This window comes from Plectropomus leopardus, chromosome 7 (assembly GCF_008729295.1).
Source record: "Plectropomus leopardus isolate mb chromosome 7, YSFRI_Pleo_2.0, whole genome shotgun sequence".
In the NCBI taxonomy this organism is placed as follows: domain Eukaryota; kingdom Metazoa; phylum Chordata; class Actinopteri; order Perciformes; family Serranidae; genus Plectropomus; species Plectropomus leopardus.
In genome coordinates, this window is record NC_056469.1 from 22,814,461 (window position 1) to 22,830,287 (window position 15,827).

A 15,827-nucleotide genomic window follows, 5' to 3' on the forward strand; every position below is an offset into this window, starting at 1 on the left:
CTGTTCAACATTTGCATTAAAGTTATATCTGTATACATTTAGAAAACAGATCACTATGGTTACTCATTAGTTCTTTGGCATAGATACTATATTGCACAGCTGCCACACAAAAAACTTTCTAGGCCCCCATATGTTTCTTTAGAGGTTCTCTGCTCGTTCCTTGCCCACAAAACTAAGCAGAAGAACCAGGAGAGACTCTTTTTCAGCTTGGTTCAATTTACAGAATAAAAACACAACATTAAAATAGCCCACAAACAGTGTTTTTCCAGAGGATGACACATTAAAGCAGTGTCTCTAAACCTTTGTGCCATGTGAACAGAAATATTCCACGTTTGAAAATATAGTGTATTGCATTTCTCAGTATTTAGTACAGCAATCTAAATCTTCAAAGCCAACATTTCAGAAGAAATTCTTAATAATCATTTGATTTGGGATCCCAGTGGTTTTAAGTAAAAGTGGTATTATCTGGCATCATTTAAGTGCCCCCAGGCTCAAATTTTTAAAAACAATAAAGTGTTATTTGGTATCTAATGGTTCGATATAGCACAATTTCACAAAGGTCCTGTATAGCACATTTAAAGGTCCACTCTGTAGGTTTTAGTGGCATCTAGTGGTCACGCTACAGAACTAGAGGCAAGGTAAGTTTATTTCTATAGCACAAACATCAAAAACATCAGAAGCACCAAGAAAAGGTGCTTTTTTTTTGGGCTACGAAACAACACGGAGGACTCCTTGGACGAAGATCCGTCCCATACATATATATAAACAGCTGATTTGAAGGAAACAAAAACACAAGGATTCTTATTGATTATTGACAATTGATTCTTATTGACAATTGATGCCTTTAAATCCTGCACACTGGACCTTTAAAAGATGGGTGCCAAATAGCACAAAAACAGGTTACCCTATGATTACACACCAATTTAAAAATGCCATGTTTGTTTAAACTGCATATGTTCGTTTCTTCATGAAGGATATTGTATGTGTATGAAATCAACATACTTATCTTTGGACAATCCCTCACTAAACCCTGTATCTATAAAGAGTCAAACCAAACTAAACACGAACTCCAAATCAATAGTTTACAAGTTATGCTATCATACGCACTGGCTCGTAGCTATATAAAATGACAAACCAGGAATTTATTTCCCCAATTTATTTAAAAAATGAAGAATTAAAAAACAGAACGTACCACAATTTTCCTTAAGTATACATCATTAAAGAGCCTCTTACATGATAAAAATCAAACCCCAAATACACAGTATAGTTCTTGCATATTCATCGTTTATAGATAGACAAGACGCCTGTATGACAAGGAGCAGTGTCTTTTCTATACAGGGCACTGGCTGGCTGAGTTGGTGGAGGGCTCGAATCCTGCTGCTGTAATGGAGGTGGACACAAAAACAGAATCCTGGGATCATCTCTTGATCGTTTTCAGTCTTTTTGTCGTTGTCTCCCACTATCAGAGGTCGCAGTCCTCCGTGAGAGAGCGCAAACAAAACAGTGATTGTGTTTATAGACCTAAGAGCCCTTGATGAAGATCATCGGAACAAGGCACCACTCTATAAATACATTTTCTATACATCTAGGTATTCGTATATAGAAGGCGAGAGGAAAAGCATCTGGAGGAGAGAGAGCGAGAAGCGCCTGTAGCAGTCGGTCAGCCAGCGAGTGAAGGTGTCGCTGTAAGCCGGCGTTTGACCAGCAGTTAAAAATCCCTGGTTGAGATGATCTGTTCAAATGTATCCCATCAGTAAGCTGGATGGCCACAAGACAGAGTTGCGCTTTAACGTGCACACCAAAAGAAAGTCGTGGTTACAATATTTGCATAATTATAAAACTCATTCATGCATAGACAAGTTACAGACAAGTCCTGTCTCTCTCACCGTTATGGCCAAATGCATAGTACATAATGACGAAAAATTGCTTGGAAAAACAAACAAAACAAAAAAAAAACAGTAACAAAACCTCCCCTACCCATTTAGGTAAATCAAATGAAATACACAACATATGATAAAACTGTGCGGTAGGTAGGAAAAGGTGATCATGCCATCACATGTGAGCATCAAGAGGTGTATGGAGCTGATAGGAGGACAAATGTATGCTTTTTCTACAATTGTTTTTAAGCTAACATCTATTTACAATTTCTATGAGGAAGACACGGGGAGAGATGGCAGTAATTTTCAAACACAATGTTATAGAATTTAGCATCTTGTGACTAATGGCACTGACATTTGCATAAGTTTACACTGATGTTCAGTGGGGTCCAAAGGGGGCGTTTGTTGTTGCAACAACAACAGTGAGAATGCATATCAGGAAGTGATGGTGATCACAGTGCTGGCGACTGCAGTTTTCCTTCCTCCAAACCTTAAACATTTCCTTTGTGTCCTCATCAGGCTTCTTAAACTTGTCGCCTTTTTTCTGCAGCTGGAACGGGTCCCATGTGTCCAATAACTCTTTACAGTCACACCACAAGCTGCACTGTAGAAATCTACACAATATCTTTGGGTTTGGTCATGAGGTGAGGGCAGTCTAACATTCATCTTTGCATCAACTTGTACAATTTATTAGAAAATCCAACATTTTTCAACCAGTGCTTTATTCTTCTATGTGCTTTTGAAATCCTTTAAGTTGCCAAATGTTTGGGAAGAGGAAAAGCAGGTTGTGAGCAATCACTCCTGCATTAGTTTTAAGTGACAAGCTACTGCGCAGATGAAGCAAAAGAGAATTACAGCTCGTATGAGGATCTAACGGTGCTTTGTTTTTGTCTTTGGTCCTGTGTGCATGGCCACAGTTATGCCACTTCTCAGAAATTCATTATAATTACAATCAACTGCTGAATAAAATACAAACACAGAGATCAGTTCTGATGCAAATATTGCTACCAGGGAAAAATAGAATCTTCTGCTAATCTACCGTCATATGATACAGTTTATTACCCCAAGTTAAGTCCGTGTTTTGGATCAGGAGGAGGAACTGCAGGATTGATGCTGCCTTTGTGAATACTTCTATAGCACTGGGCTCTCAGTGTAGGTCGGCGTACATTTCTGTGTGTGTGTTTACATTTTTCAGTACATTGAGCACAAATCCTAACCTTATTTTCTACACATCTTCTCATGACCGTCTGGTTCAAGCTGGCTTCAAATAAACCAAAGCAACCTCTAAACTCACGCCCCATTCCTTTCCGAAATCTTGCTTCTTCTCTCTCTACCTTGATCTTTGTTACACATTCCAGATTTGCCTTCTAACATTTTCTCTAACGCATTCTTTTTCTTTGGCCCAGTGCTCAACAGTTTCAGTCAGTTGAGGCAGCTCACTGACCAAAAAGAACTCAGAGGAATAAATAAAAGTGGTAAATACAAACTCCATTATTAACAGCATGATTACCTATAGTGCCACTATTTATACATGTTTCTATGTGACCTAATGACAGCAAGAACCCTCAAAATAAGCACATCCTTATTTAAAACTTTGTAACACACATACACACACTTTCTCGCATGCAATCTTTTCATTAATGAGTGCTGCCTACATGAAGCTCAACTGTTCAAAAACTGAATAGAGAGTAAATAGATTTCGCAAAAACAGTGTGGGTTCAACTTGGTTTGATCACAAAAAAAGTGCATCTCTGTGATACTTTGGCATAGACAAGAAATAACACTATATATCAGCAGTAGTATTTCAATACATCTCCAAACGCTACATTGGCCCCTTAAAGGCTTCCACCATTGTAAAAGCTAACCTGGTGGGCAAACATAGGAATTTCTTCGTTACTGCACATCTGCTATTGGTAATAATGATAATTATTTTCAAGCTCGCATGTCTCTGGTGTGAGTATGTGTGTTACAGCAAATAACTACATTTTGATAGGCAGCATCTCTCTCACAGCAAAAATATTGCTTCTTTTTTTGGCACCTCTCTGCAAAATCAACCTCCTACTCAGAAGTAGGACGTCTCCTTTTTTTTTTTTCTTTGTATACCTCTCTATCAAGCATGCACGCAAACAGACACACATACATATGCACACACCTCCAACGTTCTGTCACTGAACCACTGCACTGTGCATACAGCCCCCTAATGCAGCAAAAGGGTCCAGGCATGACTTGTGAGGTTTTAGGAATTTCCAGGGAAGCCTCTGAAAAGTCACTCTTGCACTCCAAACCAGCACCAGTAAAAATCTGGAAAACAGGAGAAAGGACGAAGGGAAAGTCTGAATGTGAGATGACAACATGTAAAGTTAATGAGCTTAATTATGAACAACGGTGTAATTTATGCTGGGGTGGAGGGTTGGTACAATTCAGTGTATATCTGTATGAATTTAGTATGTTTGTATATGTGTTAACGATTTTTTAGAAATTTTTACCTGCATACCAGGCTAAATACAGGTTGTCCTATCTTATTCATGAGGGTTTTTTGGGTCGTATGTAGTCTGACAGGAAGACACCTGCAGACCCCTCTTAGAGCTGAAAAACATCCTTCCATTGTGCATGTTTCTTGGCTTCAAAATGTATTCAATATCTTTTATTTACAGTTGCTATAACAGATGCATGATCACTGAGTCTTTATCAAGTAAACTATAATGATTTTAAATTGGTTCATTGCATAATTAACCCAAAAATGTATATTACATTATAGGGATTATTACATTATTATATATGTTTTACATTTTAGATCTAATACATTTTATCCATTTTTTGTTTATTTAATCATTTTACCTTTTAGTTTGAGTGGTCAGATTTTATTTAATGCATTTTTTTTAGTGCTGAATCATTCTAACTTGCAAAAGAGTGTAAAGGCATTTTATACGTTTATCTGAAAAGTGCTTTGGGAGTAAAGTTAATTAGCAAAATATTCTCATTATTATGGAAAGCTTGTTAACCAATTTCATTTTTATTCTGGTTTGATGGAGGAAAAAAAGACACAATCACATTTTGTCATTGAAAAAATATACTGTCATACCCATGATGATGAATGATGAGACTTAATCTGATTCTTCTGCTTATATTATACTGGAGCATCACTTAAATTACAATAATAATACTTCAGTTACATATATAGCTCAGTTTTCTCACCTAGTGGCCAGCAGGTGGCGTGATGATGTCTTACTGAAAGTTACCCCCCTCCAGTGAGAACTTGGAAAGGGCCTCCTGCAGCTTGTGGTGCTCCTCTTCTACTGTCTGCAACACACAAAATCAATATCACCTTAGGAACTGAGGACAGACATTTGTACCCCCCCCCCCCCCCCCCCCCCCCCTAGATCCCCCCCCCCGCACAAACGCACAACGCACCGCACAAAGACACACACACACACACACACACACACACTTCAACCTCCTCCTCTTAACATCCTCTCTTCGTCTCCCTCGCTGCTTCTCTGACACATCCCATTGCAAGCGCTGGACATAATAGCCATTTTCAGAGAAGTCCAATTTCACAAGGCAATTTTCAGCCAAGCAATAACAGCAGTGGTTAAATGGTTTTCTATTCTCTAGTTTCTCTTTTGTGCCATTTTGGCCCCATTTGTCCAAAGTATACCACAGCTCGCTCCTTACTTAAGTTATCCTCTGTGAAATCCTTGATGCCCAACTGTGTGTCTCTTTCCAGTCGGCTCCCATCTTTTGTTATGTCTCTCATCTTTATCTGCCCCTGTCATACTACCTGCTCCCCGCTTTTCTCTCTGTTCTCTCCCTTTCTGTTCACCTCCCCTCACCTGTAGTCTCTTTAGTTGTTCCTCCAGACTGTGGAGCCTCCTGCACACTTCCTCCATCCTCTCCTGGGACAGCACCAGGGGCGCACTGATGCTCCTCTCCTCCTCTCCTTTCGTCCCTGCACCTTCTTTTTCACAGGGGTTATCGTTCTCCTCCTCCGCTGCCCGGTCTTTCGCCTGGCTCTCTTCTGTGGATGGAAAGACTCAGTTTAGATGTGTTATGAGTCAGCTTTGCTTTGAAATGCAGTAAATTTTGGTCAGTACAACTAAATTCAATCTGGTCATGTGGTTAGGTCTGAGAAGAAAATGGTACATTTCCAAAATATGTGAAAAAGGAATGTGAAAATTCAAAGAGTAAAGAAATTAAAACATCTGCACAGTTACAAAGACAATAAACAACATTTGGACTTCTATCAAGGCTAAAAAGCTTTACAACCAAACTTTAACCTGATGTTTAAAGGACAACCTTTTGAAAAATACACTTATAAGCGTCATTGCAGATAATTAAATAAGAAGATCTTTACAACGCTTACATTTCTCCGTATAAATATAAATATGAAGCTACAGCTGGGAGATTCTTAGCTTAGCATCATGACTGGAAACAGCCAGTCTGGCTCTATCCAAAGTGCCCACTAGCATCTCGATAGGTAACATATTAAATCTTGCTGGTTTTATTCGTACAAAAAACAAAGAGGAAAAATGACAGTTTGTGGTTGTGAGCACTGCCTGGTAACATTAACTTTACAGTGATGTTTCAGGGAGTCAGTGCTCTTGTCCATGAGTGATAATGAGACACTGGGCACAGACATGCAAAAGGCAAAAGTCTCTTTGGGTTATTTTGCCCATTTTTTGCAGTTATTTTTGTCTCTTTACAGCTCTGTTGCATCTCTTTGTGGTATATTTATGTCTCTTTGTGGTCATTTTGAGTTTCTTAGTGGTTGGTGCGAGTTATTTTGAGTGACATTTTGCAAGTGAACGCCAGCCCATTAATGAATAATGTCAAAGTGTTCCTTTAAAAAAACACAAACGCCTACCCGTCGCCTGACAGCTATCCGTGTCTTGACTGGGCCTTTCTGATTGGTCCTCTCCATTTTCTTCATCAGGCTGTGAGTCCACTGACAGACTGATGCTGCCCACCAACAGCCTTTTCAGCGACATGACTAACACAGGAGACACATTTCATTATAAGGACAGGCAAGCTGTTATGAAAGAAATGAAAGGCAAGAAAAATAGAGAAATCATCTATAGAAGCACAAGGAACCCCCTCAGTCACCTTCATCCAAAGCACTGTTGGCCACCTTCTCCTGATCGCTGTTGGAGTGGCCTATCAAGTCGAAACCTTTGTCTGACAGGAAATCAATCAGCCTGTGCCTGGGGTCTGAAGACTTGTCATCTGTCAAGCTGTCCTTATCTCGATCTACAGACAGACACAAGACTTAACTTTAGCTCAAGCTTTCCACAAATGTGTAACAATAACAAATGTGTGCTTGTTATTAAGTTCTCTGTTGATCAAGTGCTGCGGTCTCACCACTGCTGCTTTTCAAACCCCCATTCTCAGTCGGGCTCAAAGGGGCAGACAGCCTGATGGAGAGAAAATGACAAAAGAAATGAGATATCTCGAGATGGGTGAACTTCGGCAGCTGATGAACACGTCCCGCTCTTTCAACAGATGAGTAAAGCACACACACACACGTACACACAAAAACACGGATTGACACATACGGGGAAGGACTGAAGGGAGCTCCTCCACTTAGAGGAGGCAGCGCCAACCTCATGGGTGCTCCACTCTTCTTCAGATCATCCACTGCTGTCTTTATCACATCAGTCCAGCTGTAAACACACAGATCAGTTAAAAATGCGTCCTATGATTGGCCCTCTGAAACAAAAATGGTCAGTCTGTGTATTTCTTACATTTTCCGCTCTCCGATAGACTGAGCCACCAGTTCATAGATCTGAGCACCGCTGTCCCAGGTAAATATCACATAGAAGGCCTTCCGATCTGACAGAACAGGAAAAAACAGCAATTGGAAAGTTGAATTGTATTGATCTCACAATGTAAGTGAGCTTATCTGTCTGTGAAACTACTGTACTGTCGTGTGCGGCTAACCTGTGGCCACCTCACGTAAGAAGACTGAGTCCAGCTTGATGATGGGACTCAGCATCTGCTTGCCTTCCTGCACGGCGATGGTACTCTTGCTCTGGCATTTGAGAACCATCTTATCGTCCTGCCTCTGAAGAAGCACCAGCAGGTCCCCGAGCAACACACACTGCACCTCTGAGAGACGGGGAGGGGAAAGATTAGGATGGTGAAGGACAAGGATGAAGAGAAGGAAGAACACAAGAAAGAGAGGTTCTCTTCTATTCGTTTCCCTTTCACTTTCTAATAGGTAATTTTTTATGCGTATATCTTTACTGTTCTCTATCTCTATCTCTATAGATAATCTGGACTGAAACCCATTTGTTTTTGTGTGAATTTTGTTTTTATTTACTTCAGAAATGTTTTTGCATATTTCCTGTGAGATGGTTCATTGTAGACACGCAAAGTTTTCACCAATGATTGAAAGCTGTGTGCAAATGCTGCTCAACAAATACGATACCAAATCGGCCAGATGGGGCGCTATAATCAAGGCCCAAAAATTCAATTTTTAAAAAGGCCACACTCCTAACATGGTAAATCGAACTGACTTGAAATCCGGCACACAAGCACAGCTCAGTGTACAAAAAAGCACTGAGAATGATTAAGGGCTGCTGAACTAGATCTTCCAGCATTTTGACCTTTTTGACAAATTTTGAATTCTTCTTAACCTAAGTCAAGCTGTCCACAAATGTGTAACAATAATAAAAATCCTTAATCTAAGTCTGTTTTTCTATCAGATTTTCTGCGGATCAATGCTGGATCAAGTTTATTAAAAGTTGTCAAGAGCTTGTTGAAATCGCATTGTATTTTGAAGATAATGACAAATGAACTTTAAAGGGGGCATGGCTCAGCACATAAATAGACCTAACTCTGGAAGCGTTGGTCCAATCATCACAAAAAGTGCAGAAAATGTCGACAACACCTGAAACATACCATGAAATTTTCATTTAAATCTACCACTAGGGGGCACCACAAAAATAAGTGTGGAAAAGAAGTCACTAAACTTATTTATTTATTTATTAATTTTAAATCAAACTATTGAAGCATGTCTCCAAAATGCTTCTGCGACTGATCAACTGGGATGAACAGTGCTGCCAAAGAAGAGCATGGCCCAGATTTGAAAATTAATGCGCATTTGTATCCGTTGATCCAGGCTGCACACACTTGCCCATGCAGGAATAAATAAGTTGAAGTGAATTGAAATGAGGTTTGCTTATTGAACGGAACTTAGTTAAAAAAAGGAAGTCAAGGGGACAATGAGATCTCACTTAAACAAAAAAGAAGAAGCACCTTCACTGCAGCTGGGTTTCCTTATATAGCAAACATTAATCTACAAAATGTAAAAAAGGGGAAATGACAACAGAAAAAAAAGGTACTAATGTTCTCAATATCTCAAAATAAACCATAGTGGTTTTTTGGGTTGTGTGTTTTTTTGCCTTTTGGAACAATATAATTGACCATGTAAGTACATTTTATAAATTAAATGTCATACATATTACCCTAAAAATTGTTTAATTTCAGAGAACTGTTCAAAAATAGTTCAGGTATTTTTTTAATGTGCGAAATATTAGTTTTTGTCTCTGCAGCAAACGATCCAAGGCAGCTTGCATGCATTTGATGTACACAAGCATATATTTACCGATGGCCTTCTCCTTTGTGACTCTCCAGGTCACAGGGCCTTCATAAAGCATCTTCTTATGTGTCAGGTCGATGTTCTAGAAAAGACGGAGAGAGAATAATGAGATCATTTCATGCAACAAAAATGTCAAGAAAGTAAATTCTGTAAAGTTCAACAGTGTAAGCAAACAAACTTTGTTGAAAAAAAACTTACCTTATATTCAGTATAAAGCTCATTACTGGGTTTGAGCCCTGATGTGTCCAGTCTTCGCTGGTAGTCCTTCAGAGTCTGGGAGCAGAGAGAAAGGTTAGCTGGTCAGAGGACACAGAAGTAGAAGCAGTCTAACAAGCACAGACCTTCAGAGTTCTCAAAATGAATTCACCAGACTCCAATAGGTGCTCAATCACTACTTAACAGTGTTTTGAGTGATGGATTGTGATTCTCACCAATAGGTTCTCCATCACTTTGACCTCCTCATTGACATGGTTGAGGATCTTTCTGCAGCACTCTGCGCTCTGCTGGATCCTCTCCTTCTCTGTCGGGTCCTCTGTGGAGAGACAGAAAAACACAGAGGTGAGGAAAACACAGCTTTCACAGCAGAGCCCAAACAAAAGCCATAAATCACAAGCGTACACCAAAAATGTGGGGCAGTAATCGATTGTTTAAATGTTTTGCTGGTGTGCTGAAGTTTGTCCACATTTATCCTGGTTTCTGATATAGATCGGCATATATTGTTTAAAACATGAGTATAGCAATTATCTGCTTTCTGGTCTGGAAATGTGTCACATTTTCAAAAATGCATGGATCATCAAATGGCTGTCATAAAAAATATAAACCCATACGTCAGCTGTCAACATAAAACCAGACATGGAGTCATTCGTAAATAAGTCTCTTTCATTTTAATAATTTTTATTCCATCTTTCTTTTTTAACACACTAAAGTGATGTGATGATTATTCAAGTTTTGTACTGTTAACATCTGAACAAACACCCAAACTGATTTCGGTACCTAGATTTTGGAATCGGTACACAAGGGTGCCTTTTTTTCTGTTTGAAAATGAACCTTGTGGCTTCCTGGAGCTTCACACCAGACTTTTGGGTGCTTGGCAGCACTTCTGCCTTTTATCTAAACGCAGTGTTATTACCCAGATGTGCTGTCAAGTACCAAAGTTGGCACTGATGTATTTAACATCAATCGGTACTTGGTAGTATCAACGTACTTCTGTCCATACCCTTAAAAGAACCGAGTATGGTACCCAACCCTAAAGATTATACACCATGAGACAATATAATATTTTTAGTTGATATCTATTTTATATAAGTGTATGTGTTAGAACACTATATTTTTGCATCTATGTAATACAGTTGCTTGATTGGTCAGGTATTTAATTTGCTGAAACAACAGATATTCCTGTCAATTTACCAATATTTCTTTCCCAAAAAACTATTATATTACAATATGCAGTATACTGATATCAGGACATAAAATTAAATACAACATGATGTCCACTTCACATTTTATTTAGCAAAATAAAGTCACCTGCCATCAGTTAACAGCATAAAGGTCTCATTAAAATATTAACAGTTATGCCAGGAGCATACTGACTTCCAAAAAAAACATGAGCCAGACAGACACACACACACACACACACACACCTGTGTTCTTGGCAATATTTTCCAGCAGCAGAGGGTATTTGGTCAGTCTCTGCATCTCTATGGGAATTATGTCCTTGAGCTGCAGCCTGCGGCACTGGGGCCGACTCTCTGCCTCCTGGGATTAAACACACACATACAGAGTCAGAGTGAGAACACATGTATTGGAGCACTTAAATGACCTTGCATGTCCATGCATCTGTGTGTGTGTATGGTGTGTGTTTATACCTGTATGAAGGAGTTGAAGCGTGGCTCTTTCTTCTGCCTGCTCTTGATCTGGTCCAAGGCCCACGACTGATGACTGCAGAACCGAGCTGTCAATTTCTGGAACCACTCGCCCTCTGTGCCTTCAAACTGGAAAACACACAAACACAGAGATGATGCTGTGCTGTAGAAGCCAGAAGTAAAAAAAAAAAAAGAAAAAAAGGTGAATAAAGAGATGGACAGATGGAAGAAGAGCTGGAAAAGGTACAGAGCAAAGACAACTCATTTAACGGTCTACATGTTACAGCCAATATTTTACTTTTATAGACAAATAGCTTTCAGCATTTGTTAAACCGACAAAATCAGATTTTGGCACGACTACTGCCAAGTTATGTTAAATTAAATTGTCAGCACAAATCCGTTTTCCTAACAGCAACACACATACTGAGAGAACAGAGAGCTGGGATAATATAAAGAGAAAGATTATGACTCACTCTGTTGAGCACTGTGGTGCTGATAGATTTGACTATGAAGTTGTCATCCAAACGCAGTTTCTTCAAGTTCTCATAGAAGTTATCTGCATTCAGAGCCAGAGGGAAACAAATGAATCATTTATTTTTAAAATACACTGAGCAACTGTCCGTCATACAACAGATCACCAACGATTTTTTTTTTGGTGAGTGGTGGGATTATTTTTGATTTCTGAGTTATTCTTGAATGCGTTATATCCTTTTCAAGTAGAGACTTTGTGCAGGAAGTTATCTTTATAATTGGCCACAAATACACACAACAAGCAGCTTCACAACCAGAGCATAAATTGAGATTCACATCATTCATGTGTCTGACTGTGGGAAGACACAAACACAAGTCAGAAAAGGCCTCTGGCACTCACAGTGCATCTCAATGATCTCATCCAGGTTGGGGAAGATGGCGGACAGCTCAGGGGAAGTCAGGAGCTCCTCTCTCTCCAGGGGCTTTGAGAAAACCATCTGAAGGACACTGAGCATCCGCACATGGGCATGCTCCGTTGCAAATAATTCTGAGAGGGGAGAGGGAGTAAACACGGATTTAGAAACACTAAAAAGACTCAAGTTTCCTTCCCACTTCATCGTTCTCCTCCTCACCATTGATGACCTCCTGCCTCTTGGTTTCCTTCTTGCTGAGACTGGACAGGGCTTCAGGGGGAGCCAGCTCCCTCCAGTTGGGCGGGTCCTGCTCAAACTCCAGGAGGCGCGGCTCTATCTCCTCCAGCTGTGGGGAGGGGCTGGTGGGGGAGTGGCCGGGCCCTTCGGGAAATCCAACTGGTCCATCAAAACTGGGGAACAAAGAAAGTGGGAGAGGGATGAATTCAGGAAGGCTCACTTGTGTACAACGTAATTCAAGTACGACCCAGGTGGCTATCCAGTGACGGTACACACACACACGTGGCACCAGTGGAGGTTGTTGGCTGAGGGACAAGAGTAGCTGTGTGCAGCTGGTGGCATTTCTAATAAATGCACTCCAGGGATGTCTTAACATTGCATAATGTAAATGTTAATGGCTTATGGAGTATTCAGTAGATAAGCTAACTGTCAATGTCCTGTTGCTGTTCCTGTAGCTTAAATACAGTATTTAAGCAGAGCCTAGCATATATATTATATATCACACTACTTTTGTGAACCTAGACATTGGTAAAACTATTTCAAGCACCAGAACAAATGGTTCACAAACGTAAAAGTATGTTTCATTAAAGGTGGAAGTACCAAAAATTAACTTATAAAAATGGAGGAAATGAAAATGAATTTAAATTAAAAACAGAGGTTTAAAAATGGCTTTGAAATATAAAATAGAGTGATAAATTATCAATTGATTTGATTAATTTATTTAGATTAAAACAGTCATGATATGAAAAAAGAGCCATGCTTCATCATTTTCCCCGCTAACTGAGCAGCCGCTGCTGCCGCCTCACTAACTAGCTCAATTAGTCTAGGATGTATTTTAGATCACTTATTTGCACAGTTTCAGTAAATGATAGAAGCCGGTCAATGTGATATTGAAAAACATCATTAGTAGTTGAAAAATTATCTACGGAGATTTGTAGGATAAATTCTCTCACTTTCCTCCCTTTATTTCCTGCTGCCAAGCCAAGATAAAAGCTCACGAGCACGCCTGGCCTGCAAGTTAGACAAGCAGGCATTGTTTTTGATTTGACATTTTGACAGAGGTAAATGAAATTGCTTGCTGTAACAATAAAAGTAAGATCGGGTATTGTAAATGATGAATGGTATATAATACCACAGCCCCGTTTATTATCGACGCAACACTGTTTTAAATGAAATGTCCATCAAGTTTATCAAATCAATTTTGTCACTCTATTTTTCATTTTTCAATTTATATACATTTTAGTACATTTCTTCTATCATTTTTGTGACTCAAGTCCTTGAGGCCGCTTTCCTGAAATTATAAATGGCCTTTTTGTGAAGCATGTAAGACGAGAGAAAATGAAACATGGTTTCCATCATTTCATTACTGTTTTAATCAAATCATCTTTAAATAATGAAATCATTTGATAATTTATCACCCTATTTTTGCATTTTTGCTACATTTTCATCATCTCCATTTTTTCAGCTTTAGGACCAAATGATCTCTTTGCACAGTTTTTAAGGACAAACTGCTTCATTATACAGAGAGCTGAAATACTCTAAAAATTTAGATAGAAAACACATGGGTATCATTTTATATGCAAGCACCTTTAAAAATTAATAAATTTAACCAGATATATAAAATCCAGAAAATGCCGTTAGACCTGAGAGGATATTATAGTTTTGGTAAATCGTACAGTTTCTATACAGTGACAAATTAAAGGTGATGATTTAGGTTGAATACAACTGAAGATTTTCAATTCAGACTTAGGGAAGAGCCATAGCAGTTTTCTGTTGCACAGTAACCATTACATGACGGACATGGTATTGCATCAATTAATTAACTTTAACATCACAATTTTAAACATTTTTCCCTCTTTTTCTAGCCTTCTTGTTAAACACCATTGGGTTTTATCTGCACGTAACAGCTCTCCACTCAACCTCTAGACGTTTCCCTCTGATTCCTGACAAAATGCAACTGACTGCGTTGTGAATTTATAGGCAATTAACAGCCAACAAGCTAACCCTTAATTAGGGGTTAATCAATGATCGATTATCATTCCCCTACAGAGCAACATGTCTGAGCTTTTACTGAAAATAGGAGAGCTGTTTAACTGTTTATCACTCCTGTCAGTTGGAGCACAGGTCAGCAAACCCGTCTGAAGGTGAACAAGTCAGTAAACCTGTCAGCCAGATCGATTTAGTTTGTGTTTACAGGAGACAATGGACACTTACATTTAAAAAAAAGTCCCTTTCACAAAGATCAATTTAAATATTCTATCAAAGTGATCTGCCCTATAGTTCTGAATGAGCCAGGTTGGTTTGATGCATCAATTTTCTCATTATTACTTCCTGATTATTTCACTCATCCTGTTTTGTCTGCCAGCCTGTCTGTCCCTGCAGTGCTCCTCTCCAGTCAGAGAGGCATTAAGACGGGGGTTTGTCCATCTTACGGATGGAGGTGCTGAGGGGTGAGCGGGGCAGGTGTCGTTGTCGTGGCAGAAGGCGGCTGGAGGTCCACATCACTACGGGAGCGAGACTGTTTTGCCCGGGAAGAGCCACGGCGGCGAGATGAGTGCCGGTCCACGCGCGCACTCTCGCTACGCATCACTTTCCTACTGTAGGGAGGGAAGGATGAGGGAGGGATGAGGGACAGAATAGAGGGAAGGAGGGGTTGAGATAGGGAAATAATGTGGGAGCAAATGCAAGAGAGAACAGATGGGTAAGAAAACAGGAAAAGAGGCCACAGAGATGACGAGGAGAAAACAAGAATAAAAGTGTGTAAGGAGGAAACAAAGAGATCCAACAGAGAAGAAGGAGGAGATACCAAAAGGAAAACATTTTTGAAGGGAGGGACAGCAGAGGAGAAAGTCATATGCAGCCAGTGTGCACAGACATTTGTGTTAATGATGAGGGAGAGTTGTTCAAAAAGGAAAAAGAATCACATCAACAAAAGATAGAGAGATGAGAAATGAGTGAATATGCATGACACATTGTATGCCATGCATATACTGGTTAGACTAGAGAACAGATGCTTTATATACTGTAGACATGACAGCAGTTGAATGTCTAATGTCTGTCTAATGAGTTACTGGGACTACAAGAAAAAGTACAAGAGTATGTTGAAACCTGAATCAACATCACTTTTCTTGTGCTGCTTTTGGATGCCTTTCACACATATTTCTTACTTTAAACCCAGAGCAAATTAGTCTGATTTCTTTCAAAAACACTGGACAAAAGGCAAAGTACACCTTGACAAGAAATGTCCCTCAAATTTCAAGAAATCAGTAGATTTGGGAATTAATTTTATTTATTTATTTTTTTTAAATTAAAAAAAGCTTGTAAAATGTGTCCACAGGGCCATATTTACAATTATCATATTATCATG

The 15,827-nt window shown here is 39.4% G+C and overlaps 1 protein-coding gene across 1 annotated transcript in view; it reads right to left on the reverse strand.

Annotated features, from left to right (window-relative positions):
- Nucleotides 1-1,145: 1,145 nt before the first annotated feature.
- The window catches only part of arhgef1b (Rho guanine nucleotide exchange factor (GEF) 1b), a 54,850-nt gene continuing 40,168 nt past the window's right edge, over nt 1,146-15,827 (reverse strand). Inside the window, exons 16-33 of the mRNA XM_042489121.1 lie at nt 14,893-15,057; nt 12,443-12,633; nt 12,211-12,357; nt 11,813-11,895; nt 11,343-11,468; nt 11,118-11,232; nt 9,909-10,009; nt 9,676-9,750; nt 9,484-9,559; nt 7,815-7,982; nt 7,619-7,706; nt 7,430-7,537; nt 7,236-7,288; nt 6,981-7,124; nt 6,742-6,867; nt 5,711-5,895; nt 5,073-5,177; nt 1,146-4,178 (exon numbers count right to left, since the gene is read on the reverse strand). Of these exons, the coding sequence (XP_042345055.1) occupies nt 5,103-5,177; nt 5,711-5,895; nt 6,742-6,867; nt 6,981-7,124; nt 7,236-7,288; nt 7,430-7,537; nt 7,619-7,706; nt 7,815-7,982; nt 9,484-9,559; nt 9,676-9,750; nt 9,909-10,009; nt 11,118-11,232; nt 11,343-11,468; nt 11,813-11,895; nt 12,211-12,357; nt 12,443-12,633; nt 14,893-15,057 (2,026 nt within the window). The 3' untranslated portion in view covers nt 1,146-4,178; nt 5,073-5,102. The remainder of the gene's footprint in view (nt 4,179-5,072; nt 5,178-5,710; nt 5,896-6,741; nt 6,868-6,980; nt 7,125-7,235; nt 7,289-7,429; nt 7,538-7,618; nt 7,707-7,814; nt 7,983-9,483; nt 9,560-9,675; nt 9,751-9,908; nt 10,010-11,117; nt 11,233-11,342; nt 11,469-11,812; nt 11,896-12,210; nt 12,358-12,442; nt 12,634-14,892; nt 15,058-15,827) is intronic.